This window comes from Castor canadensis, chromosome 15 (genome assembly GCF_047511655.1).
Source record: "Castor canadensis chromosome 15, mCasCan1.hap1v2, whole genome shotgun sequence".
Taxonomy (NCBI): Eukaryota; Metazoa; Chordata; class Mammalia; order Rodentia; family Castoridae; genus Castor; species Castor canadensis.
In genome coordinates, this window is record NC_133400.1 from 81,059,969 (window position 1) to 81,086,535 (window position 26,567).

A 26,567-nucleotide genomic window follows, 5' to 3' on the forward strand; every position below is an offset into this window, starting at 1 on the left:
TTGCTTGGAGGTCTAGGTCACGACCTTCACTTTGGAGAAGACCTGACATTGTCCAGTCTCTCAGTTTGGATAACGGCCCCATTACCCTATAGATGTTTATTCTGGCCTCAGCTGATCACGTCCAGTATAGAGACAGCTCCAGAGTTTTTCTGTGGAGAGTTTAGGGCTGTGAGGATGTTTGGAACTGGGAAGGCTGGAGGCACTCTGCTGTGACTTTGACGTTGACTTTGGCTTGATAATGTAGTAGACAGATATAGATACATGAAGTGTGAGGAGCTGGGGAGAGCTTCCGGAAATCACTGGACTTGGCATAAAATAAAAATCCCTGCAGAAGTCCTTGAACCCGTGGAAATGTAAAACCGCGCAGCCTGTGCTTCCAAAATGCCGACGCATGGCGTTGCTATTCTGCACCTGAAGGTCTTGAGTCCCCGGGGCAGAGGACCGTGTAGGCTTCAGGATGCAGAACCCGCGGCACCACCTACTCCACCACCTGGCAGCACCCGCAGAAAAGCACAGGCCCCGCCCCGCTCCCTGGCGCGGGACTGGGATGGGCGTGGCCGATCGTGATGGGCGTGGCCGCGCAGACCGAAGTGAGCGTTGCCGAGGTGGGCGTGGTTGGGCGCGAGGGTGTGGGCGTGGCCAGATAGGGGCGGGGCGCGGGGTGGGCGGGGCGCGCGCGGAGGCGGCATTCTTCCAACTCGGAGCGGCACCGCACGCGGCACTAGAGGGAGCTGCCACCGCGCCCGCCCCGCCTCGCCGCGCCGCGCCGCGCCGCGCCGCGCCTACTGCTCCGAGCGCCGCCTCCCCAGCCGGCGCCGCCGCGATGGCGGAGGACAGCGAGTCTGCGGCCAGCCAGCAGAGCCTGGAGCTGGATGACCAGGACACGTGCGGGATAGACGGGGACAATGAAGAGGAGACAGAACATACCAAAGGGTAGGGAGCGGCGCTCTGGCGCGACAGGGTGGGGACCGCGCACCCCTCCGGGCTCCCGCTCGGGCGCCGGCTCCTGGGGCGCGGGGACTTCTCGGCCGCTCGGCTCCGCGGTGGCTTCGCCCCGGGCTGGAGACCATTGTGAGCTCCAGGTCACACCGCCTGCAGGACAGCACGCGGTGTAGACGAGGCCGAGGGTGGGCGGGGAGGCTGGGACTCTGTCCCGGGGACCGGCGACGCGGCTGTCACCTGCCGCGCGCCCCCGCCGGCCGGCCTCGCCCATCCCCGGCCTGCCCGTGGGAACCCAGGAGAGGCGCGACGCCCTTCCCTTTGTGGCCGCCACGCGTGGGATGCCAATCGACCGCCTCACCCCCTCTCCACCCTTTTTTAAGTCCTTTCACGTCCTCCCCTCCCCCAACCTGCCCCCCCCACCAAGAAATAATCTTCCAAATCCCAAAATGGGGAGTTGGACGTGAGTCTCCGGCGGTTTCCAGGCTGCTGCCGGTGAACTGCAAAGTTCTGCCTTCCCGGCCGGGCAGGGGCCGCCTAGGGGCCAGGTCCCTGGCCCGCGCCTGGGGACACTAAGCTTTGCCACCTCCGAGCTGTCCCTAGAGCTTTCTGGAGCAGGACTGCTTACCTTGAAGGAAGCTCCCACGGACTCTCCCGTATGCCGCCTGCAAACCTGGTGTTTGATCTACAAAGCCACTTGCACCCAGTGTGTTTATACTTGATGATTTCTTAATCCTTTGAGCTTGCCCTCGGGTCTCCCCTGCAGACCTGATTTGCTCTTCTCTTGGGGAAAAGATTGCTTCTGGTTAAGGCTGGTAATTGAAGTTCTTTTTAGAGGAAGCATCATTTTAAATGAAGACCCGTGTCCTTTTACCCTGTTGGATTCAAACTCAGCGCAGGCACAGACCAGTTATTGCTGCCCCTTAGAAGTGAGATTTTGTGAACCACGCTGCCTGTGAAGAAGTGGGTCAGCCTAAAAACACGATAGAGGGAGGCCTGAGTCACAGATGGCTTATTTATTCAGTACATGGAGATTCTTTCATGATCCCCTTTGAAAGTGTAAAGTATTTGCATTCTATTTAACGTCTACTGTAGGATTTGTTTAAGAAAGGAAACTTTACTGACCTTTAATGAGTGATTGAATATTGAATGACAGATCAAGAAAAAGAAAAGCTGACTACATATATCTCCCCTTGGCGTGTTGCTCTTTTTTTTTTTTAGAGAACACTTCAACAGCTGCAAGTACTGAATGTTATCATTCAAGTCTAGAATTTTGTTTTTAAAGAGCAAAAAAAAAAAAAGTACAGAAATTTGAGCCTGATTCTGTTTAAGCAGTAATAAAAATTTGCCTGTGATTTAATAGATAGCTAAATATAAAATGTTTTTGAGACAATAGCTCTGTTGCTAGAAATGGGTTCAGATGCAAACTGGCGATTGTTCAAATAACTTCAGCACCTGTCTGTTATCTTTCTGGGGAGACCCTGGATTTCTTTCCTCCCCCAATTCAGCTTATTGTTCTTTATTTGATTGACTTTCTAGGTTAGGCGTTTGATTAGGGCTTCTTTACTTACACACTGGAAATGTCCATAGTACAAAGAATTACTCATCTGTGTGCCCATTGATCTGGGACAAGGTGTCCCCTGACACCATTGTGATAGGCTGTGTGAAGTTCCCAGAATAGCACCCAAAGGTATCTCAGGGTTCTCTTCAGAGAATTCCAGTTTTGCACATCAACACATTAATTATGTGTTAGCACGGTTAATCGAAATTCAGAGGTGCCCAGTGGACTGAAGTATTTTAATCAAGAGAAGGTAATATGATAACAGCTTCTAGTGGGAAAAGATGAATATAATGGATTTATTGTAGTCTATTAAAACGTAAGATTAGTAAAACTCCTCTAAGTTGCTGCTCTTGTTGAACTGCTTTTTTGGATGTGAATTTAGGCTGTCTGCCAGGTTTGGGAGAGGCATTGTGTTTTATTTGGCTCAAGTTTTCTTTAAGTAGCTCAAGTTTGTAAATGGCAAAATTTGGAAGACTCCTCTTTTCTACACTTGGCCTCTTCACTCTCCACTAATTGAAATAAGCAACACATAATAGTCTTTGGAGGAATGAAAAAGTAAAAGCATCTTTAAAAGGCAAACTATCACTTTAAGGTTGATAGGCCTGGTCAGCACCCAGAGCACTAATTGACTCAATGGGACCCTTGTGGCCTGAAAGAATTAATTTACCACCCCCGACTCAGGATACTCCATTTACAAGTTTATTTTAAAATACTGACTTGAAATTATGTCTCAAATAAAAGAAAAATACCCAAAAAGAGAGACTTATTTTGCATCAAAACATAATTATTACTGGGTATGCTTTTCATAGAATTTTCTTTCTGGATGAAAAAGAATTTTTTTTTTTATGGATAACGCTGAAAGTGCATGAATGAAATGAGATATTTTTGTTTAATGGAAAACAATAGTATAGGGCTGAAGGTAGAACGTCTGCCTAGCAAGCATGAAGTCCTGAGTTCAAATGCCAGTACCACAAAAACATTAGTATTATAAAATGCTTGAATCTTATTATCTTTATATTTTATTTTCATGAAAAATGTGCTCTTTAACTTTTTGGTCTACCGAAGTATGGAAGTGGCATACCATGATAAAATTTTCATGAATTCCCAAAAAATGGGTGAGGGGAGAAATTGTCAGTTTCAATTGCTGAGATTATATTGAGTGAAGTATACTTTTATTAATTTTCTTTTAATATTTATTTAGTGGTATTGGGGTTTGAACTGAGGACCTCATGTTTGCTAGGCAAACACTCTGCCACTTGAGCCACACTCCCAGTCCTGGTATGCTTTCAACAAAGATATAAATGCTGTTCCACCACCTCCAGTTCAGGGAGGAAATGGAGGTTATTCTGTGCAGTATATCTAACTTTATTGTTGAACTTGGCTATCAGAACTTCTACTTAACTGTATGGAATCACCAGGAAAATTCAGGAACTTACTATAACTCTCAGTAGATTTTCTTTTGACAGCACTGGGGTTTGAACTCAGGGCTTCATGCTTGCTAAGCAAGTACTTGAGCCACTCCACCAGTCCATCACCAGATTTTTCTTGTGTTGGGAAATTGAAGGGCGTGAAGTTACCCTTTCTGAAATTTGATCTGTTATCAACTGTATAAATTTAAATGGAAAGACATGTTAACAGCCCCTGCCCAGGGAATCGCCTTAGTTCAAGAAACAGTTTGAAATGATCAAATGTCAGCAAAGATTTCCATCTCAGCTGGTGATATCATGCTTTTCCCAGAAAGTTTTCTAAGTTTTGAACACATACTTTGCCATCTTTGTTCACTGCCACCAGTGTGCACTGTAAATCTGCACTAGTTAAAAATCACTTCAGCTAGGTCTGGTGGCTCACGCCTACAAGCCTAGCTACTCAGGAGGCAGAGATCAGGATTGCGATTCAAAGCCAGCCTGGACAAATAGGTTGCTAGACCCTATCTTGAAAAAAACCCTTCACAAAAAAAAAAAAAAAGGCTGGTGTAGTGGCTTGAGTTGTAGGCCCTGTGAGTTCAAGTCCCAATACCGAAAGGGAGGTGAGGTAGGGAAGGAAGCGAAGGAAAGAAAGATATTGACTGGTTTTGTTTGAAAAGTATGTTATTCACTTTTACTGGTTATAAGAGTAAAATATGCTTGTTCAAGCAGTGAAGTAACACAGAGTGAGAGCCCCTAGCCAGTTTAATTAATTCATAATTTAATATATGTGATTAATATAAGTAAGTTCTTATATTACATGGGTTCATTTGTTAACTTACATTTTACTCTATTAGTGTTGTCTTCTAGAACTTTCTGAAATAAAATAAATGTCCAATCTGGTCATAATTAGCCATGTGGGGAGCTATTGAATACTTGAATGTAGCCAGTGTGACTGAGCAACTGAATTTGTATTTAATTAATTTATTTTTGCATTGAACCCAGGGTCTTTCACATCTTTAGCAAGAGTTCTACCATTTGAGCCTTGCCCCAGGTCCTTTTTGTTGTTTTTTAATTTTGTTTTGGGGACAGTCTTGCCACTGCCTTTCACCGGGCTGATCCTCCTATGTATGCCTCCCAAGTTGCTAGGATTGTATGTGTCTACTGCCACGCTGAGCTTATTTTAATTAAGTTAAATTCAAATAGCCCTTTGTGGCTGGTCGCTACCACATTAGATAGCTCAGATCATATATTGCGTTTGAGTTTTATGTTTTCATAGTATTCAAAATATTTCTTCATTTTCCTCTCTGTTGAAGAATATGTCAAGTTTTCTGTTTTGGCTTCCGGGACCGCTCTCTAATTTTGAAAAAGCATGTTTTTAACCCATATTTCTCTGTCAATGTCAAAAATTAACTACTATGCAAAATATCCTATTTCATAAGAATGTGGAGATTTTGACTTCTTACTTTTATTTTCTATATTTTGTTGAAATAACTTGGAATTTTAGTTCCATGTGCCCTTTTTTATTTTTTGCCCTTGTATTCCTACAAATTTGTTTGATTTAATATGCATATTACTAATAACTTTTTAAACTTTCCCTACAGTTTTATCATGTGTATTACTTACCACTATTCCTAGGAAACCATATCCTCTCCTTTTCTTCAAGTACTTTTTCATTTGGTGTCTTGTATTCAAGTCTGTGGGTGATAAGTTTTCCAAGTTCTTGCATGTCTGAAGATTCTTTTGTCCTCACACATAAATCATCACTTGGACATGCCTGTAATTCTGTAAATTGATTATTTAGTGGAAGGGATATTGTTTTCTCTGCCAATCTGCTTCCTTCTTTTACAGGTAGCCTTATTTCTTTTCTTTCTTTATCTTGACATGGTTTCAGTCTAAAAGCTTATAGAATTTTATCCCTATCCTATAACCAAAGGATTTCCATGTCCTTTTACCTTCTAGGACTACCTTTCCTTTAATAACTAAGCAAAGTGGCCCAAGCAAATACAAATTTATGGAGGTCTCTTGAGGACTTAAGTTTTCATTGCCCTCAAGTTTGTCCAGGCCACTCCCATCTGCCCCCATCACTGAGCTCCTGATGTTTTTGCTTCCTTTAGCTACTCTTGTCCTTCTGCATTTGACACTGAGTGGAATGAAGTTACTCTCTTTCACTTGTTCCCAAGGACTCGCTAATATCCGCCATTGTGCTCACTGTTGACTGTGGATAACAGGGTTGGTGATTAGCATAGGGCAGAAAACAACTTGAAATTCAGTGTCATGCATCCTTGCTTACCTCTCTGCAGGTCATCATGCTTGCTTCCCCCCAATGTCCTCTCCCTCTGAGAATGTTCTCCTAATCTTTCTCTACTTCTCCAAATCCAAGGTCAGCTCAAGTATTTGTTCTTGCATGAAACCTTCCATAGTCATGAGAACCAATAGTAATGGCCCCGTCAGAGGTTCTGGAGCCCTTACTGCATGTGTCCTTCTGCTGGTGCCTTTCCACCAGTCTCTCCCACCCTATCTCCCCAGTCACCTATTCAGGCAGATGCTTGTTCTACTATCAAGTTAGCCATGGCTCTTAGAGATAAAGTGACTTGTCTAGGGTCATGTGGTGGGTGAGTAGGGAACATAGTCTTTGCATCTCTTGTTTCAGGCACGTGCAACATCTACAAATAAAAGTAAAAGATTTTGTTTAAATGCACAGTAGATGATCTCAAAATAAAGTATGGCTGGTCTTTTAGAATTAGGGACCCAGTGTCTATTTATAATCTCGCCAGCATTCCCTCCCTTTTGTCTTCCTCTCTAAGTCATGTACTTACTCACTGCCCAAAGAGCCTGCTTATTCTCCAGCAAGCATCTCACTGGTTTCTGGCCAAAACAAGGCTGTTATCTAGGTTTGATCTGTCAGCTGCAGAGGAGGATGGGGAGGAAGGAGGAAGGGATTATTGTGTGATGCAACACAGTCATGCAGGGGCACACCTTTGGTAAGATCTGTGGTGCGATAATTCTGATCTTGAATATTCCCCAAAGGCCTATGTGTTAAAGGCTTGGTCCCCAGGGTTTCGCTATTGGGAAATTCATGACATGAAGAGGTAGGGCCTCATGGGAGGTCTTTAGGTCATATGGGACATGCTCTAGAAAGGATTTGGGGACTTCCTGGTCCCCTTCTCACTCCCCTTTTCTTCTTGGCTTGTGATCTAAGCAGTTTTGTCCTGCCATGTACTCTTGCCACAATGTGCTGTCTTGGCCACAGACCCAAAGGAATTGGGCCAGTTGATCATAGGCTAGAACCTCAAAAAAATGTGAACCAAAATATATCTTTTCTCTTCATAGGTTAAATCTTTTCTCTTTATAGGTTAATTATCTCAGGTGTTTTGTTATAGCGACAGAATGCTTACTAACGTGGTGAAAGTTGTTTTCAGAGCAGGAGATAGTGAACAAGGCTAGTTAGTGTCTGGCTGTGGACTGAATTGTGTGTGTCATTCCAGACTCACATGTTCATGCCTCAATCTCTGGTGGGATAGTATTATGAGGCAGGGCCATTGGGAGGTCATTAGGTCACGAAGGTAGAGCCCTCACCATGGGGTAAGTGATGAATAAAGTTCGCAAGAACCCAACCATGCTAGCACCTGATTTTGTACTTCTAGTCTCTGGAATTGTGATAGACAAATGTCTGTTGTTTGAACTCCTTTAAACACACACCCTGCCTTTGCGGTTTGGTAAAAGAAGCCTGAGCTGACTGGCACACCTGAACACATGCCTAGAGCACGAATGTGTGCCATCCTGTTTACTCCCAGGTAGATCACAAGCAGGAGATAACACTTTCCATCTCCGACTCTCTGTATCTGGTGTGTTGTACGTACGCTTTGCTTAGTCCAGATTTGTTCAGCGGATTCCAGGGGTCTTAATCCCCCATGACAAAATTAATTTTGAAGTTGTAGAACCTTCCCCTATGTGCACTAGGGATATGTGGACAATTTTTCCTTTCCCATTGGGAAGACTGAAAGGACTTGGACCATATAAGTTTTAGCTGTGTTCTGTGCTGTGTAGGACTCAATATGGTAAAATAGTTTGTGTCTGGTGCTTTTCCTTGCTAGGTCATTACAGCAACAGATGAGATAGCTATCGCAGTTTCAGTAACTTGACCTGCTCCCTTCTGGATTTGGGAAGAACACATCCTTTTGCATTTGAGGGCTCCAAGTTCACCATGATGACTGATTGGTTCCTGGTGAGAAAAAAAAATGGCATTTTGTACAGCCTCAGCTACTTGGCCATGACCCTTGCCTTTGTCCATAGGCGTTGTTGACCTGGCCTTTGCTCTGGGGCGCATCACTCCACTCATTTCTCAATTTTTCTGCTTGGACGGAGCTATCCCGATTTCTCTGTTTTTGGCTTGTTTTTTCTTTTTGAAATATCAACAACTCTACTCTTCTCTTTGATTCTCTTGTGTCAAAGGATCCCTTTCTCCTCACCAGCCAGGATCTGTCCCTGTTTTAGAATCATGGCACGGTTGCTACCTCATTCTTTCTTACAGGCTGAACTGCAGAACTGGGCAGTTTTCTTTCTATGCTGGGCAGTTCTTGCCCTTTACTTCTTCACAAGACTTTTCTGGGGAAAGTAGCATGGTATTTTCCCATCCCTTGTAACCCCAAGTAGTTTATGCAAATATGGGACATTCCTTTAACGGAAGAATTAGCCAGCTCTGTGATTGACATTGGGATATACAAACGAGGAAGTAAAAAATGAAATTTGATATGCACGGGAATTTGCAAGTAGAATTTGGAAAACAGGTCAAAGGATTAGCTTTGCTGGTGCCCATTCATGTTGCTGAGTAGAACAATGGTAATGCAGTGTCACAGTGAATGTCAGCCTGGAACAATTATTTTTTTTTTTGACTATCTTAACTCAGAAAGGCCCAGAAATGAGAAAATTCATGCTAGTATGTATCAGTTATTCTACCAGGGGAAAAAAATTTGTGAGAAGGGGGCGAGAAAAGGCTATAAAAATATAATAATTTGTTTATGAATTTGGAACTTCCCCGAGCCTTTTTTAAAATTTGATTTTCTTTTTCCTATTTTATCATTTCTTTTTTTTTTTTTTTAATCCCTGTACTGGGGTTTGAACCCAGGGCCTCCTGCCTGCTAGGAGGCCTTTTTGCTCTAGCTAATTTTGAGATAGGATCATCCTGTTTTTGCCTGGAGGTGACCTTGGACCTCAATCTTCCTACTTCCCCTGTAGCTGGAAATACATATGTATACCACTACACCTAGCTTGTTTGTTGAGATGGAGTTCACTAACTGTTTGCTCAGACTGTTCTTGAACCATGATCCTTCTGATCTCTACTTCCTGAGTATCTGGGATACAGGGGTGTACCACCATTCTCAGCCCATCATTTCATCTTTAGATAGTTTTATCTCCAGTGTGCAAAAGTAAGCCTTTAAAGATTTTTATTTGTTGAGTGATTAAACAATTTGTATTTAGTCTTTCAACTTTATATAGTGATCTTAACAGATGCATAAAATGGGGGGGGCATGGTGGCTCACATCTGTAATCCCAGCTGCTCTAAAGGCAGAAGTAGAGGGATCAAGGTCTGAAGCCAACCTGGGAAAAAGCATGAAATCTTATCTGAAAAGCAAACTAAAAGGAAAAGGACTAAGGCATGGCTTAAGTGGTAGGGTGCTTGCCTAGCAAGTGCAAGACTCAGTTTAATCCCCAGAATCACAAAAATAAATAAATACCATAAAAAATTTGTAACTATTCTAAATAATTCCTTCTCTGTGCTGATCCTGGATGGTCTGCAAAGATAAATCTCACTTCACAAACTTAACTTCCCAGTAGACTAGTGCTTAGCCAATGAGTGTTGGATAAAATTCTTTTACATTTTAACAGTAGCTCTTATCAGAAGTAGGTTTTTATGTGTAGTAGGTTTCAAAATTGATTGATAGTAATGAAATAATTGTGAAAGGAGAAGCCTGATGAGATAGGATATACTTTCCCACATTGAGAATCTAGTAAGCATTTGAAAATCATTGGAAACAGCCCAATATCCATGAAAAGCGATTGGTAGCAAAACGTAGATCAGGGTTTATTTTTACTGTCCAGGCTCTGCGGAGAGCTGGCCACCCTCTACTGCTAACACCCTTGTAAATATTTAAATTGTTGGCTGGCCCCACGGTCACCTTCCCCAAAAGTATTGGCTTCAGTAGTTGCAGCCACCTGCCTGTTTGGCTGACCTCTGTAATGATCTCTGCCCCTCCCTGGCCAAACCCTCTGGGTCAAGTGGATCCTGAGCCTTCCTAGGACTTGTCTGTGACTTCCCTGATCAGCTGTGACCAGGGCCGATGTGGCGTCAACATTTCCCACATCTATCTCAAGAGTCGGGAATGGGATGAGTAGATGAAGCAACCAAACCCGTGAAGTGGTGGTCTTACTTCAGATGAGGCTGTCACACTGCCAGATGACAGCTGGAAGGCTGGCTGCCCGCTTTGGATTCTAGCTTACTCTCGTGAAAAAGGGTGAAGAAATTTATACTGGAACCACACAGTGAGCCATGGACAAAAACAAACTCCCATGACTTCTTTTTTTTTTTTTTTTTTTTTTTTTGGGTGGTACTTGGGTTTGAATTCAGGGCCTCACGCTTGCTAGGCAGGTGCTTTAGCACTTGAGCCATTTCGCCAGCCCCTGTGACTTCTTCAAGAACCTGTGATGTGTAAAATGATGAGCTAAAGCTCTCTTTTATCCCCTCTTCTATGTGTGGTGTTCCCTAAATATCATTAGTGCAGGCTTAGCTGTTACACTTTTTTTTAGTTTTTGCTCACTGGGGAGGGTCTTTATTCTCATGGATTCTGAAGGACAACTGATGAATATAGTAATTCAGGTTTGCAGTTGTTTTTTTTCAGGGCATGAAATATACCATTGTGTGCCCTCCTGTCATTAAGAGTTTCTGTTGAAATATCTGCACTAATTCTGATGGGTTTGCCTTTGTAAGTAATTTGCTTCTCTCTTGCAGGTTTCAATGTTATATCTTAGTGCTATACTCTTGGTGTTTTCACTACAATATGACATGGTGAATTTCATTTGGTCACATCTATGTAAGGTTCTAAACACCTCCTGTACCTGGATGTCCATATCCTTCTCAAGATTTGGGGAAATATTTTCTACTATTTCACTGAATAGGTTTTCTATGCCTTTAACCTGTACCTCTATACCTTCACCTACATCTATTAATCTTAAGTTTGTCTTTCAATCCCCATCTCAATGGTCTTATAATTTCTGTTCCTAATTTCTTTTTCTAAATTTATTGCTGGATGAGTGTGATAACTCAATAACCTCATCTTAAAGATGAGAAAAGAAGTCCTCCTTTTCTTTCTTCCACTTCATCTACTAGTGAGAATTTCAACTGAATTTTTATTTCATTTATACTGCACTGCATTTCCAAAATCCTGCTTGGTTTTTGTTTTAAAATTTATATCTCTTCATTTAATACTTCTTTAATATCTTATATTTTCTTCCTTAATTCATTTAGCTGTTCATTTGTATCTTTGAATTCATTGATCATCTGAAAAGTTAGTCTTGAGCTGTGGTGTAGCTCACAGGGTAGAGCGCTTGCCTCCTAAGCACAAGGCCCTGACTTCAACCCCAGTTCCACACACAAAAAATTATGCTGCTAAAAGTTAGTCTTCTGAACATTTTGTGCAGAATTTTAGATAAAGTTACTGAAGGATTATAAGTATTTGAAGCAGTGGTGTTGCCTTGTTTCTTCTTATTTCTTGTGTTTGTATGTGGGATTTTTGTATCTATTGGAAAAAAGAGAAAATGTGACAAAAAGTGAAACAGCAGAATATGCAGAAAACCCAGGTTGGAAAAAAAAAAAACCTAAATAAAATGAGGTAAAATTATGGGGGAGGGGCAATAAAAGTAAAACATTCTCTTTATTACTTTATTTTATTTTATCTTATTTCATTTCAATTTATATCATTTTAATTTTATTAATTTTAATTTTGTTTTCTTTAGTTCATTTCATTTGATTTTTTATCATTTTATTTCATATCTCTTAAATTTTTATTTTGTTTTATTAATTGTATTTCATTTTACCACATTTTATATTTTGTTTTAATTCTGTTTTAATTATACTTTATATTATCTCATTTCATGTTTGTCTTATATTTGTTATATTATATTTGATTTTATTTCATTTTACCTTATTTGATTTTCATGTCATTTATTTTTTCTTTATTTGCTTTTATTTCATTTCATTTTATATCTTGTTTTATTTCATTTTATTATTTATTGTCTAGAACTCATCTTAATAAGTTAAGAATGGTGGTATAGGACCATAATTCCAGTTAGGAGGGAGGCATAGGTAGGAAGAGAATGGCTCTCTGAAGTCTGAACAAAAATGGGAGATCCTATCTGATAAATAACCTAAAGCAAAAAGGATCAGAGGCGTGCCTAGCAAGAGCCTAGGGTAGACTGTGACTACAGTATAGCACTTGCCTACCAAGCCAATGAACCTGAGTTCAAAACCACAGTACTACCAAAAACAAAGAAACAAACAAAATCCCCAAAATCTCTAATCCACATCCTATTAGGGAATATCGGTAAAGATGGAGAATTGACAGTCTATGTGAATCCAAGGAATATTTCATTTAAATCTTCCAAGAGATTACTTTAAAATCACTTCTGCAAAAGCTGAAATAAAGAAGTAATTGAATCCTGGAATGTCACTTATTTCCATTAATTACTGTTTTCATTTCTTATATTTGGCATTTAAGAAATAAAGGACAAAGCAGAAAACTGAAGTACCTTAATAAAGGCATATTGGTATTGGTGACACATTAAAAAAAAAAAAAAAAAGAACCTGTGATGAAGGTAGCATACATTATTGACTCGGGTGGTCCTTGATAACTTCTGTAAGATGGGTGCCCTGGCTCCAGATGAGGACGTGTTGGTGGGCAGTACAGCTGATGATTTGCCTCATCCTCAGCCAGCATCCCCAGCTGTGGGTTTGAATTCTTTTTCATCAGCAGGGCATTGGAGTATAATGAAGCAACACCACGTATTTTCTGCATCTAGTACCTTTCCTTTGAGTGAAGGGATTGGCATCCTAACCAGAGTACCAGACCATGTATGCACTCACATAGCACTACAGATTTATAACTCGATCACAAACAGCTTAATAAACAGTGTTCAAAGCTCATGAGTAGGAAGTTCACAGAAGATCTAAAATCACCAATAAATAGCTAAAAGGATGGCCATTCAGTAGAAATGTAGAAATAAGAGGCAATAGCTTGTAGTAATTACATGGATTCTGGATATAGACTGAATTTGGGACCTGGCCTTGCCATTGTTAGCCATGTGACTTGCAGTGGGTTACTTAACCTCTCTACATTTCAGTTCCTTTTTGATAAAATGGGGATAAATAATCGTGGGACTTCCCTCAAAGTAGTTGTGACAGTTTTTAAGGTCAGTATCTAAGGAACTTAACATAGCACCTGTCTGTCACACAGTAAGTGCTGTAAGTTGTTAGCTGCTATGACAATGATGGTGGTAGTGGTGGTAGTCATAAAGGTGACATTGATGGTGGTAGTGGTAGTGATGATGGTGGTTGTTGGTGACACTGATAATGATAGTGATGACAATGTCGGGAGTGGTGGTAGTGGGGATTGATGGTGATGTGGATGATTGTAGTGATAGTGATGATGGCACGGTGAAGACAGTGGCAGCACCAGATTGTTCTTTCCAGTGGTCGCTTCAGTTTCTATTTCCTAGAGGTATATCAATGTTCTCTTTCCTCACATCCTTCCTATATTATTAGACTTTAAAATGCTTGCCACGTCAGTGGATCAAATGCAGCATCTTTTTCTAAGTTGATTGGCTACTGGGCCTTCCTCTTTTGTAAGGTGCTTATTCATATTCTCAGCCCATTCTTCTGTCAGCCTTTTGTCTTTTTCTTATTGATTTTTAAAATTGATTTCTCATTCATCCAGAAAATAGTTATTGAGGATGTTTTATATGTCCGATACTATTTTAGGTGCTAGGAATGCAGTGGAAAACTCTGTTCTTATGGAACTTATGTTCTAGTTGGAAGAAGACATGATAAAATTCTAGCTAGCAATACATTATATAACGATAATAGGCTGGACTATCATAATAATAGATATTCAGAGTGATTTTTGTGTGTCAGCTACATCCTTATAATGTTTCCAATACTATCTATTAAAAACATCTTCCTTTTATAGTTATAGAAACTGAAGCACAAAGAGATTAAACAATACACTCCAAATAACACAGCTTGCAAAGTCAAGGAACCAGGATTCAACCCAGTCCTAGTAATGGCTGCAGTCCTGGATGGGATGTTATTTTTCCTTTCTATATTAAACTGCAAATAAGATTTGATGAGAAAGTAGCTTCTTATATATTCTGACTATTACTACTTTGTCATGTGTTATAAACATTTTGCCTCATTGTGTAGTTTAAAATTTTTGTTCATTGCCATGAAATGTTTAAGTTTTTTTTTTTTAATTGACAGTGGGATTTGAACGCAGAGTGTCGCACTTGCAAAGCAGGCGTTCTGCTGCTTGAGCCAAACCTTCAGTCCATTTTGCTCTGGTTATTTTGGAGGTGGGGGTCTCCCAAACTGTTTACCTGGGCTGGCCTTGAGCCGTGATCCTTCCAATCTCAGCCTCCCAAGTACCTAGGATTATAGGTATGAGCCACTGTGTCCGGCTGAAATGTTTTAACTTTGATGTAACTAAATCATTACCTTTTATACTATAGTTTGTGCTTTGGGACCGTTCTTTAAGAAATTCTTTCCTTTACTGACATTACCAAGGTACTGTCTTATCTTCCTAGTTCTTCATTCTACACATACTTGCTTGAGTATCTCCTGTTCTGCCAGGTACTGTTCCTAGGCACTGACAGATGTGAACTAAGTGACAAAAAGTCACTGCCTTCAGTTTTAAGGTTTCGTTTTTCAAGTTTGAGTGCTTTATTTATTTGGAATCTGTTTTTATATATTATAGGAAGTAGCTATTTAATTTTAGTTTTCTCCATACAAGAAGTCCATTTTGTGATGTTGATTGATGGTTCATTTTTGCATCACTGATTTTTGATGTAATAATCAGTATCATATATGTAGTTCCTGTACATCACGAGTTGTTACTGGCATATCTGTTGTATTTCAGATATTGTATTTCATCTGTTCTTGAGCTCTATTGTGTTTTAATAATATTTTAGTTTCAGAAACATTGTGACTATTATAGACAGCTCAAAAATGTGTGAAAATAGAAAGATTACAAAACACCTATAATCCCATCATTTTCTATGTAGGAAATTGGAAGTCAAGAGTGAAATTGTTTGTGAAGTAATTACTATTTAAAAACTAATATCAAAACCAGGTGCTGGTGGCTCACATCTGTAATCCTAGCTACTCAGGAGGATCCCTGCTAAAAGCCAGTCTGGGAAAATAGTTCAGGAGACCCTATCTCTAAAACCCCAAAAAGGTCTGGTGGAGTGGTTCAAGTGGTAGAGCATCTGCCTAGCAAGTATGACTGAGTTCAAGCCCCACCAAAAAAAAAAAAAAAAAAACTGATATAAAACTACTGATGTTTCTTGTGTTTCATGGGAGGAACTGAGTGAACTTTCTGGTGTATCCTGTAAAATCTAACACCATTTCTTATCTTTGGAATTCATATACCATAAATTGAGCTGCTTTGATGCTAGTCTTAAATTGATGCATTGGTTATGATTAGGCAGCTGCTACGAGAGACTCTGACATGACTGCTCAACACAATGAAGTTCCCTTTCCCATTCCACCATCCTGGACAGTGTTTCAGTGCATGCCCAAGGGCTCTCACTCGCTCTCTCATGCAGGCACAGGTATAGGCATCCCCTGTCATGTGGCCCTGCCATCCTCTAGTGTCTCATCCATGGGGGAAGAGGGAAAACCCTAAGAGGGGTTTTGGGCCCATAGGAAGTAGCAGGCATCTCTTCTGCTCACATCCTAGTGGCTAGAACTCAGTGGCCCCCCTGACTGCCAGGAAGCTGGGAACGGTGAACCCAGAGAGGAGAATGGGTCTTTGTGGCCATTCCCCTGGTCCACAGAATGTTTGCATGGCTCTCTTTCAGTGGCTCTTCATCAAGTCCTGCTGTAGAGTGTATGGACACTTCTTTGAAGTTTGCTGGTGTGTCAAATGAAGTAGTTGTCATTTGCACAGTTGACAAGGAAGATATTGGGACCCTCTTGAGGTTGGACTGTGCTCAGAGATTCTCCCCAGACTGAAGTATCTGTTCTTTCTGAGATAACAAAGTCAAGAACCTATTCTTGGTGGACCTTTCATATGAAATCTTAAGGAAGAGGGAATTAGAATGTCTCTTCTTAAAGCTGAAGGAATTTTTATGAGCGGGTGACATGATTTCTGTGACTCAGTGGTCAGCCTCAAACACCGAGAGTCTGGTCAGACTTTATTCACTGGCTCTTCAGGGGGGCTCTTCTCCTGAGGAAAGATTTTTCTTTATTGTCCCAAGGTCTCCTCAGGATCTCTCCCACCCAGGTGCCATGAGGTCTCTTTTTCTCACACGTCTCCTCCCTTCGGGGGCCCTGGATTCTGTGGGGAGCAGATGCAGTGACACAGCCATATTACCCTCATCCTGCTACCCAGGGACAGGGGCTTGTTTTGTTTTTGCAATACTGGGGATTGAACTCTAGGCCTCCTACTTGTTCAGCGAAGCTCTCTGCCACTTGAGCCACACCCCAGCCCTTTTGCTTTCAGTTATTTTTCTGCAGTTTCACAATTTTGCCCTGGCTCGGCTCAGACCATGATCGTTCTACCTCCACCTCCGAAGTAGCTGCACCACAGGTGTGCACCAGCATACCCGGTGTTCACTTGTTAATTTTTAGACATTTTTATTGAACTATTATTCATTGTCTATGGCCATACCACCCCAAATGCACCCTGTCTCATCTGAAATATAATCCACATCCCATATAATTCAAATATTTAAGGAGTACAGGTCAGTGGCTTTTTGGACATTTCACAAAAGCATGCAGCCATTACCACAGTCAATTTCAGAGAACATTTTTATCACCATAACATGAAACCCGTATCCCTTAGCCCTCATCCCTTAAAGCTTCCACTCGGCCCTTTACAACCCTTTCACAATGGATTTGCCTCTTTGGATATTTTATGTAAATAGAGTCATATAATATGTGGTCCTTTGCCTAACTGGCTTCTTTCATTTAGCGTATGTTCACGATTCATCCTCTTTGAATAAATGCGTCATCTTTTTTTTGCTGAATAATAGTCCATTGTATGGACATCCCACAATCATTTCCCTTATCCATTCATCAGTTATTGGGCAGTAGGCTGTTTGTGTTTGGCGTTGCTGTGCATGTTCACATACAGGTTTCTGTACTGACATATGTCCTTATTTTTCTTTGATTGTAAATCTGGGAGTATAATTGCTGCATTATACAGGAACCAACACTTAATGTTTCCAAAATGGCTTCACCATTTTACATTCCCACCAACAATGTATGAAGGTCTCAGTTTCTCTATGGAGAAACTCACCAACACTTTTTTTTTTCTTTTTTTATTATGCTGAGGTTTGAATTTAGAGGCTCACGCTTGCTAGACAGGCGCTGTACCACTTGAGCCGCTGCACCAGCCCTTTTTGCTTTAGCTGTTTTTCAGGTAGGGTCTTATATTTTTGCCTGGGGCTGGCCTGTGACCTCCGTCCTTTCACCTGTGCTTCCTGTGTAGCTAGGATTGCAGATGTGTTCCACTATGCCTACTTACTTGTTGAGGTGGGATCTCATTAATTTTTGCCCAGATTGGCCTTAAACTGTGATCCTCCCAATCTCTGCCTCCTGGGTGGTTGGGATTACAGGTGGGAACCACCATGCCTGGTCCTTGCCAGCACTTTCATTATCTTTTTTTGGAGATTGGGTTTTGCTATGTAGTCCAGATTGGCTTTGAACTTGTGATCTTCTTGCCTCAGCCTCAGGTGCTAGTATTTCAGGTTGCAGGCCACCATTCCTAGCCCTTCATAATCTTTTTGATGATAGTTATCCTAGTGATGCGAAGAGGTATACTTGTCACCTCTTACTCACAATTCTCGTTTTCTTAAGGGTTCTAAGAATGGACAAGTAGCTTTTGCTCACTTGAGGGTTGGAAATTTGGGGATTTGGAGTGTGTGTGTGGGAGTTGGGAGGAAAGATGACTCATTTAGTGCCAATTTTTGTAGCTCCCTGACAATTTATTTTTAATGTTAGGATGAGAAAGAGAGGAGGAAAAAAAAATCTCATTTGTAAGTTAGAGTTAATAAAAGTGAGTGCACTTTCTCCATTATACCAAAATAAGAAGATATAATTTTAGCAATACAATTTGGAGGGGTAGTTTAGGTGAGTAGCATTAAATAGCTCCCAAAATGCACCTGATGGAAAACCTCATTGTATACAAGTTCTAAAATGATAGACTAGGTGATACAAATTTATTTAGAGAATTTTGGGTGAAAATCCAGTGTTTTTACTTTTTAATGTCTCTGCAGCTTCAGAGAAAATTTATCCAACCAAGACAAAGATGTCTGGATTGGAGGAGACATTTTCATCCAGTTGGGTAGGTCACTATTTGACAGCATCCATACCAGTTACAACCACTCATTCTGCACCCTCTGTGAGAAAGCTTCATGGGAATTTGGAGCTATTGTAAGCTGGGTGTGTTATACAGAATAGCTGCCAAGTCCTGGTGCCCTAGTGGTTTCTAGAAAAGCCTTAATCAGCAGCAGTTAAATAGGGCATGTGGGCAGAAGAGGGCACCTTCCTGGGTTGTGAAGACAAGGGCATATGCACCCTACACAGTGCTGAGCACCAAGAAGATGTTCAGTGAAGACTTGTTAGGTTGAAATAGTGTTTACCATCAGGTGGGAGAAGTTGAGCTTTCAGAGATATTTTACCACCTGGCAATGTGATTGGAACCACTTCAATAAGTTATTAATGCATTCATTCAGCCAACAGGTGTTTGTTGTTAGTGTCTACCTGTGTGAGGCCTTCGGGGTCTTAGAGATGCCGGTCTGAGCAGTCTTCTGTCCCCCACACGTATAAATGCAGCTACAGATCACGCAATAGCATTCAGGCAAAGTCATCACTTTATAAGGTCCAGCTTTGGGCACATGGAGGGAGAAAAGCCTAAAGCACCATTGCTGAACCAAAGGCTCAGGGTATTTCTGCCTCCAGTACCTGACTGTGATGAGTTTGTTTAAGCCCAGGTGCCAGCCAGATATTTCTGGACAGCCTTAATCACCAGATGATTTTAAACATAAACATCATGATAGTACAAATTTGCTTCTTCTGATGAAAATAAAATGCTTCTTTTGGGGAGTATTACTATTTTTAGACCACTAGGGTACCATACCACTGACAACCTCTTAATGTATCTCCAGCAATGAGGGCTGTTTTCTGTTTTAGGATTGCAAACAGGGAAATAGGAATCTGTAACACAATTTCTTATTTTGTAAATCGTTCCTCTTACTACAGTATGTGCATTTCATATTTTGACCTGACAGAGGAATGAATCATCCATTTTAAAATTGGAAGTTGATTAGTTTGACACATGAATAACTCATGGAAAAAGGAGTCCCTTTAGAGCCACAGTGCTGGGCCCTGAGGTTAGCATTTTATGTCATTTGGGATGCCCAAGGTTATGAAGCAATGAAAACCATATGACATTTCGATTGCTTAGGTTGGTAAAGGTTTATTTCCTTTCCACACACACACAGGGGAGGCAGGGTGACATTATTCGAGTCACCTGGTACCTCTGCTGAAGGAGGCTCCATTGTCTCCCAATGTCTCGTCTGCACCCAAGGCTGCAGGACTTGGCATGGAAGGGGAGACAGCAAAGAGCAAGGGCAGTGGCTCTGAAAAGCTCTCACCTAGGAGGAGAGCATCTGAAAAGCTCTCACCTAGGAGGAGAGCATCTTCACATCCCATTGGCTAAAGTGATCTGCCTACCCAGGCCCAACGTGAAGGGCTGGGTAGTTTCTTCATGATGCCCTCCAGAGCCCAGCCCTAGAGATAATAATGTCCACCACACATCTGAAGGAGCAGAAGCTTCAGGAAGAAAGCAGGCAGCACCAGGAACACAGTGTGCTGGAGGAAAGGATGCTCAGTGTGCAGCAGGAGTGTTGAGTTGGGGCACCCAATTCAAACTAGGCAGCAACGAAGTTTCTCAGAGGTGATGCTTGGGTGGAACCTTGAATGACCAGAAGGGAAGGAGAGAAGGGTGTCCTAGCACAGGGAATAGCATGATTACATGTATAATAACAGTACAGATGATTTACTCAGGGTCTTCTACCTCTGTAGCAGCCAGAAGGCCACACATCCAGGCACCATCTTGGTCAATTTCCCACGGCCTTGTGTTTTTATGTTGTCTGTTGCCTTATGAGTGGAAGCTCTGTAGGGCAGGCTTTGCTCCACTTATCACTGTATATCTGTGCTTCAGTTGCTTCTGCTGTGTGACAGACCAGTAACGTGATTGTGCTCACAGATCCAGTGGGCTAGGGATTTGAGGAAGGCATGGCTGGGGAAGGTTCTCACTTGGTGCCTCGCAGTGTGGTGGCCACAGTCAGCTAGAGGCTCCCTGGATTAGACATCTCACAAGACAGGCCATCAAGGCTGGTTTTCAGGCAAGAGCTCAGTTTCTGTCTCAACCAAGGGGTCCACGTGTGGCCTTACCAGCATGACAGGTTTCAAGGGAATCAGGTCTTCAGAGTATTGTAAGAGAAGCAGATAAAGCTGCATGGCCTTTTGTGACCCAGAAGTAAGACAGTGTCAGTTCCATTATGGTCACAGTAAGTCACCAGCCTACTTAGATCAAACAGGAGGGGAATAGGTCCCACTTCTTTCTCCATCAAAGACATATCAAAGAATTTGTGGACATGTTTTAAATCTGCTTGTATCTGTAGCAGTGTCTGCAAAAAATGGACCTCACTATAGAATTGTGGAATGAATGAATAAAAATCCAACAAGTAGCCCTGTCTGCCCCTCTTATTCTGTCTGCTGTTAGGCTTTGGACAGCACCATTTGACCCCTATATTAACTAACAAGTTATATTAAAGCAGGACTCTCTTGTATTTATAATAAGTGTATTTTTGGAAAGTGAGGACATGGTATGTCACATGTACAAATTTCATTCCAAATGGACTTTTTTTTTTCCATCACAAACCATTAAGATAATAGAGAAAAAAAAAGCACAGAAAGGTATTTGTGTAATTCTGGCATAGGAAATGCCTTTGTAAGCAAGATTTAAAAGCCAAGAAGTCACAAGAAAAAAAAATTAAGTATTAGGCTACATAAAACATTTTTTAAAAGATGCCATAAATAAAGTCAAAAGTTAAGAACAAAACCGGCTAAAGTATTTGTGATCTAAATGACAGACACAAGCTAGGTCATGTATGTAAAAAGTCATTTCTCTTTCCTACGGCTCTTATGAGGCTTAAATGAGATAAAGTAGCCAAAGTAAATAATAAACAGTAGGTGTATATACTTCATAAAGAGTACCTATAAGTCATTTTTAAGGTTGGCTGATAGAAAAGGGATATAATCAGTAGTTCAATATAAAGGGCCAATAAACATATGCAAAGATGGATAGCCTCCCTGCTGATGCTACCCAGCTGCAGAACTGAAGTGAGGTAGCTTCTAAGTCCCAGCATGGAAAGATCTCCAAGATCTTTTGCTAAGAGGAAGGAGGGGAAAAGGCAAAGATCACAAATGCAAAATGCAAAGATTCAATTTTGTTTAAAAATTACTTATAGTGAGAATGAGGACATGCTTACAAAAGAAAGGCAGTTTTGGAAGCATATATACCAGAAAAACTATTGATTGCTTTAGATTATAATACACATATGAGAGCTAGGGGCAGTGGCACCTGTGGGAGACTGAGGCAGGAAAATCATGAGTTCAAGGCCAGCCTGGGCTACAAAGTGAGACTATTAAAAAAAAAAAACCAAAATGATACCTGAATCTTACATGATGCATATCTATCTACCTGTCTTATCTATACATATATATGTTAATTCGGTAAAAATCAAGACAAAAATAAGTAGGGACAGGTAGAGCTGATTTATTTGTGGCAACAGATCAGGCCTGACTGACTGTTTTCATCACTTTCCCTAAGTGGCAGTAATGTACTAGTAATCCCTGATGCTAAAGTTTAATTTGCCTTCTGGGAGTTGTGTGGTAGAAGCCCACATAGTGGAAAACTTGTCTCTTCTCTCTTTTACCTTTTGCTCTTTGAGACGATGATAACAAGTGACAAGGATTCCAAATGGAAATGTGTCGCCAGTTAATCATTTTGTCACTTCCAGCTTTTTGAGTGTCAGTCTTCCTGGTAATAATTTTATTAGGAGAAAATTCCTCGCCTTCAGAAAAGCACTTTCTTTCATTTCTGTTGCTTCAAGATTAGAAGTTTCACTGGGGGTGTAGCTGAATGTGCAAAGCCATGGATTCCACCCCCAGCACCACAAAAAGAAAATTAGTGGTTTATTGTCCCTGAGAGATGTTTATGATGGAATTTTTTTACATGAATCTCTCCCTTAAAAGGCTGGGTAAAAAGTAGATTAGTAGAGCAGTAGTATCTGTGGAAGCTGTCTGACTTACAAAATGTGGTTTCTGTCTACGGTTTTCCTGCTTACGTGATCCTCGGAGCACCTGCGATGTGACAGAGCGACTAATATTTCCCTGCATTGACCTCTTAATCTGACTCCCAGTCAATTCCCACTTACATCCTGACATAATTATTTGCTACTATGTATATTACCTGTGTTTTTCTCAGTGACTAGTTTTATGCAAGTCACTTTTAGGTGATAACTCAACTCCTTGCATTTTTTACAGAAGTCCTGGAGGGGATGTGGGAGCCAAAAAGAAAAAGAAGAAACAGAAGAGAAAAAAGGAGAAGCCAAATTCTGGAGGCACCAAGTCAGACTCTGCATCTGATTCCCAGGAGATTAAAATTCACCAGCCTTCGAAAGTAAGCGCCTGTTGTCTTGTCACCTCTGTGGTTCCTGAGGCAGATGGGATGGGTCTGGGCAGCTTAGTGCCCTGTTGAGCCAGGCATGTATTTAGTGTTTGTCGTGACTGCATGTTGAATGACACTAGTCACTGGATGGTATTTACAGCCTTCCCAAAACTGACTTTGGCACCCACATAACTAAGAGGTACACACCGAGCTTCTGTGCGTGTGCAGACACCTCCTGTGCTCCCCCCTTTTGCAGTGAACTTGGTTTTAGATCATACTTGAAATGTCACTGTAAGCTTGTTAGGTTTTGTGAAGTTACACGTAATATTTGGTGACTTTTAGTTTAGAAGATAATTCACGTTTTAATTTTTCTGGGTGTCTGTCTAATTACCTGCCTAGCACAACACCATCTGGCAGCAGATTTCAGCGGGAACAGCCATGGGTAAGTCTTAATATTGACTTTGAACCAGATTAGTCTGCCAAGGGTGGGAAACATCTAGAGTCATCCCACAAGAAACACCCATTTTAGAGCAAACCAGTAATTGTGTAGCTGGGCCTCGTATTAACAGAGGGCCAGCTGAGCAGTGGGTTGGTGGTGCCACCTAAGTGTCTGGTGGATACAAGGCAACCTCCTGTGTCTGAACCAGCTGAGAACACAGCCCTTGTGTTCCCCAAACTGGGCTTTGGGAAGCACAAAACTCCCATGGGGCAGGAAACCCACAGCAAGAAGGGGCAGACTCAGAAGCGTAATGAAGTAGAGATGAGTTTGGTGATTGTAGTGCGAAATAACTTTTCCTGGATAGTGCGTGACAGCATGGAAGTGGCCCCAAGATCTGAACTTGGCCCTGGCTCCGTACCTCACAAGCTGGGTACTGCACCTCCTTCAGCCTTTTTCCTTATTTGTAAATCCTATTTCCTTCCCCAGCTCACAGGGCTGTCATGAGGTTAAAATGGGATTATTTTTATTAAAGAGTGTTCTATCATAAAACACTGTATAAATGGTAGCTATTACCATTTTGCAAATGTTGTGGCTCTTTTCTTTTTTTCCAAATAGTGAGATTTGAACTCAGGGTCTCATGCTTGCTAGGCAGATGTTCTACCACTTGAAGCATGGCCTCAACCCTTTTTACTTTAGTTATTTTTCAGATAGGGTCTCATGTTTTTGCAAGGACCTAGCCTTCAACTGTGAGCTCTGACCTGTGGTCTCCCACATAGCTGGGATTACAGGTGTAAACCACCACACTTAGGGGTCATACTAACTTTTTGTCTGGGCTGGCCTCAATCTGCGTCCTCCCAATCTCCACCTCCCAAGTGGCAATTTTTTTTTTTCACTTGTACAGAGTTTACGTTATTGAACATAAAATGAGTTTTGTGGGTAGTTTGTTGCAGTTACATTTCATGAAAGGAAAGGACCAGGAATCACTGAGAAGGAAAATTACTTGGCCCAATTTTGTCCTGCCTCATTTTGTGGGAGAGAAGGTAGCAGAGTCTCCCTCCCTAGCTTTTCCATTTGGTCCTTGTCTACTAGACACAGCTTCCAAGGTAGCACATAGGATACCCACCTTGACTTCTGAATATTTTCCCTGGTTCCAAATGTCACTTCGTCGGGTAAACATGGCGCCACCTACCTGCAGTTGTGGAATCTCATTGCTTCTGCCATTGTCATCAGCCTCTGCCTATCCCTCTATGCCTAGTGATGCTGAGCTCTCCCTCACAGAGGGGTACCCATAGGAAACTGGAGCATGCCAACACAGGGGGAACTTTAACACGCCACGGTGGACACTTTCTCTTCTTGAGCTAGGAGCCAGCCAACAGTCTTTTAGTGCAGGCTTTTCTCCATTGTAACTTCTTAAAAAGTGGGATTTTTTTCCCCCCTAAAATTTGTGCCAGCCATAGATAACAGCATAATTTACAGTGGATTGCATTTAGAAACTGTTCTGCTCTACACTCGAGGACTGAAATAAAAATATTCATCTGGATCCTCTTTTGGAAGGATTGGAGCTTGAACTTAGGGCCCCATGCTTGTTAGGCAGGCGCTCTACCATTTGGGCCATGCTTCCAGCCCAGTCTGGGTTCCTTATAGACTTTGTTTTGTTTTTTGTAGTGTTGGCGATTGAACTTGGGGTTTTATACTGGGCACGTGATCTAACACTGAGCTACATACTCTTAACCCTTCTAGACTTTTTAGTTGTAGAGAACTTGGACATTTCCCACAAAGATTAAATTAAGAAAATAATGGATAAAGAGCAGAGTTGATGGTTAGTATTCCACAAAGACAAATGTGGAAGAAAGAGGAAGCTCACCTCTTTCCACTTGAGAATGTAATATGTCTTACATACGCATATATTAGTGAGTGCTGAACTGGGGGCTAAGGTAGACTTACCTTTCTCTCCCGCTAGAGTTACTGTGAGAGGTGAATGGATGGGTTTGTGAATTTATCATAGGGCTGGGGTGTAGCTTAGTGGCAGAGCACTTGCCTAGCATGTGTGAGGCCCTGGGTTTGGTCCCTAACACTGCAAAAATAAAAACAAAACTCTTCGCTGAGTTTTGCTTACTATGGGCAAGCATAGTCATTGTGGGTTTGAAAACTATTACTCAAATTTCCTTTCAGGAAGTATTTAAATGTGGAGCATTGAGATATAAATGTTTCACATGTGGTCATTTCGTGGGGAGTGGGCTCTACTTTGCCTTTTCTTGGTGTGTGTATTTGTGTGTGTGTGTGTGTGTGTGTGTGTGTTGCTAGGGTTTGAACGCAGGGCCTTGCATTTGCTAGACAGGTACTCTACCACTTGAGTCATGTCCCCAGCCCTTTCCTGCTTTACCCATTTTTGGATAGGCTCTCGATTTTTTGCGTGAGCTGGCCTTGCATTACTATCCTATTGCACCTGGCACATAGCTGGGATGGCAGGTGAGTCACGCCATGTCTAGCCATTGGTTAGGGGTCTTTTTGTGCAGGCTGGCCTCAAACCACAATCCACTATGTATGCCTGCTAAGTAGCTAGAATTGCAGGCATGGGCCACCACGCCTGGCTCTACTTGACCTTTCTATGCTAAATTTAAATGTGTGTTCAAGCATCATTAGTTGAACTATGCTGTGGCCTCAATTTCTTTAATTGTTGGATGTCTCTCTTTACTTTCTGGCAGTACTAGGGTTTGAACTCAGGGCCTTGCACTTGCTAGGCAAGCACTCTACCATTTGAGCCACACCTCCAGTCCTTTTTTGCTTCAGTTATTTTTCCGATAGTGTCTCAACTTTTTGCCTGGGGCTGGCCTCACACTGAGATCCTCCTACCTATCCACCCCCCCCATGTAGCTGGGATTACAGATGTGAAACACCATGTCCAGCTTGTGTGTCAAGATGAAGTCTCAGTTATTTTTGCCTGGGCTGGTCTTGAACCTCTAGCCTTTCGGTCTCCACCTCTCAAGTAGCTGAGATTATGGGCATGCACCACCACACCTGTCCTGAAGTGGTGGGTCTTTTAATAAATTGTATTGTTTGAGATTCAAATGGATGTAAATTTTATTTTCTTAAAAATCAGTTACCTGGGGGTTAACGAGATGGCTCAATTAGTAGAGCATCTGCCTGGCAACCTTAAGGCCCTGAGTTCAAACCCCAGTACCACCAAAAAAAAAAAAGAAAAGAAAAATCAG

General features: G+C 41.8%; 1 protein-coding gene across 3 annotated transcripts in view; it reads left to right on the plus strand.

The window, feature by feature from the left end:
* Positions 1 to 773: 773 nt before the first annotated feature.
* Nmt2 (N-myristoyltransferase 2) overlaps positions 774 to 26,567 on the plus strand; it is a 47,962-nt gene continuing 22,168 nt past the window's right edge. For 2 of the 3 annotated variants that reach the window (XR_012442156.1, XM_074056603.1), the window contains exons 1-2: positions 776 to 933; positions 22,793 to 22,928. Coding sequence is in view for 2 of the 3 variants with exons in the window: in XM_074056603.1 (XP_073912704.1) it covers positions 824 to 933; positions 22,793 to 22,928 (246 nt within the window). In the remaining variant the exon portion in view is untranslated. Of the gene's footprint in view, positions 934 to 22,792; positions 22,929 to 23,315; positions 23,359 to 26,567 lie in introns of all 3 variants that reach the window. The other variant, XM_074056604.1, reaches the window with a different exon arrangement.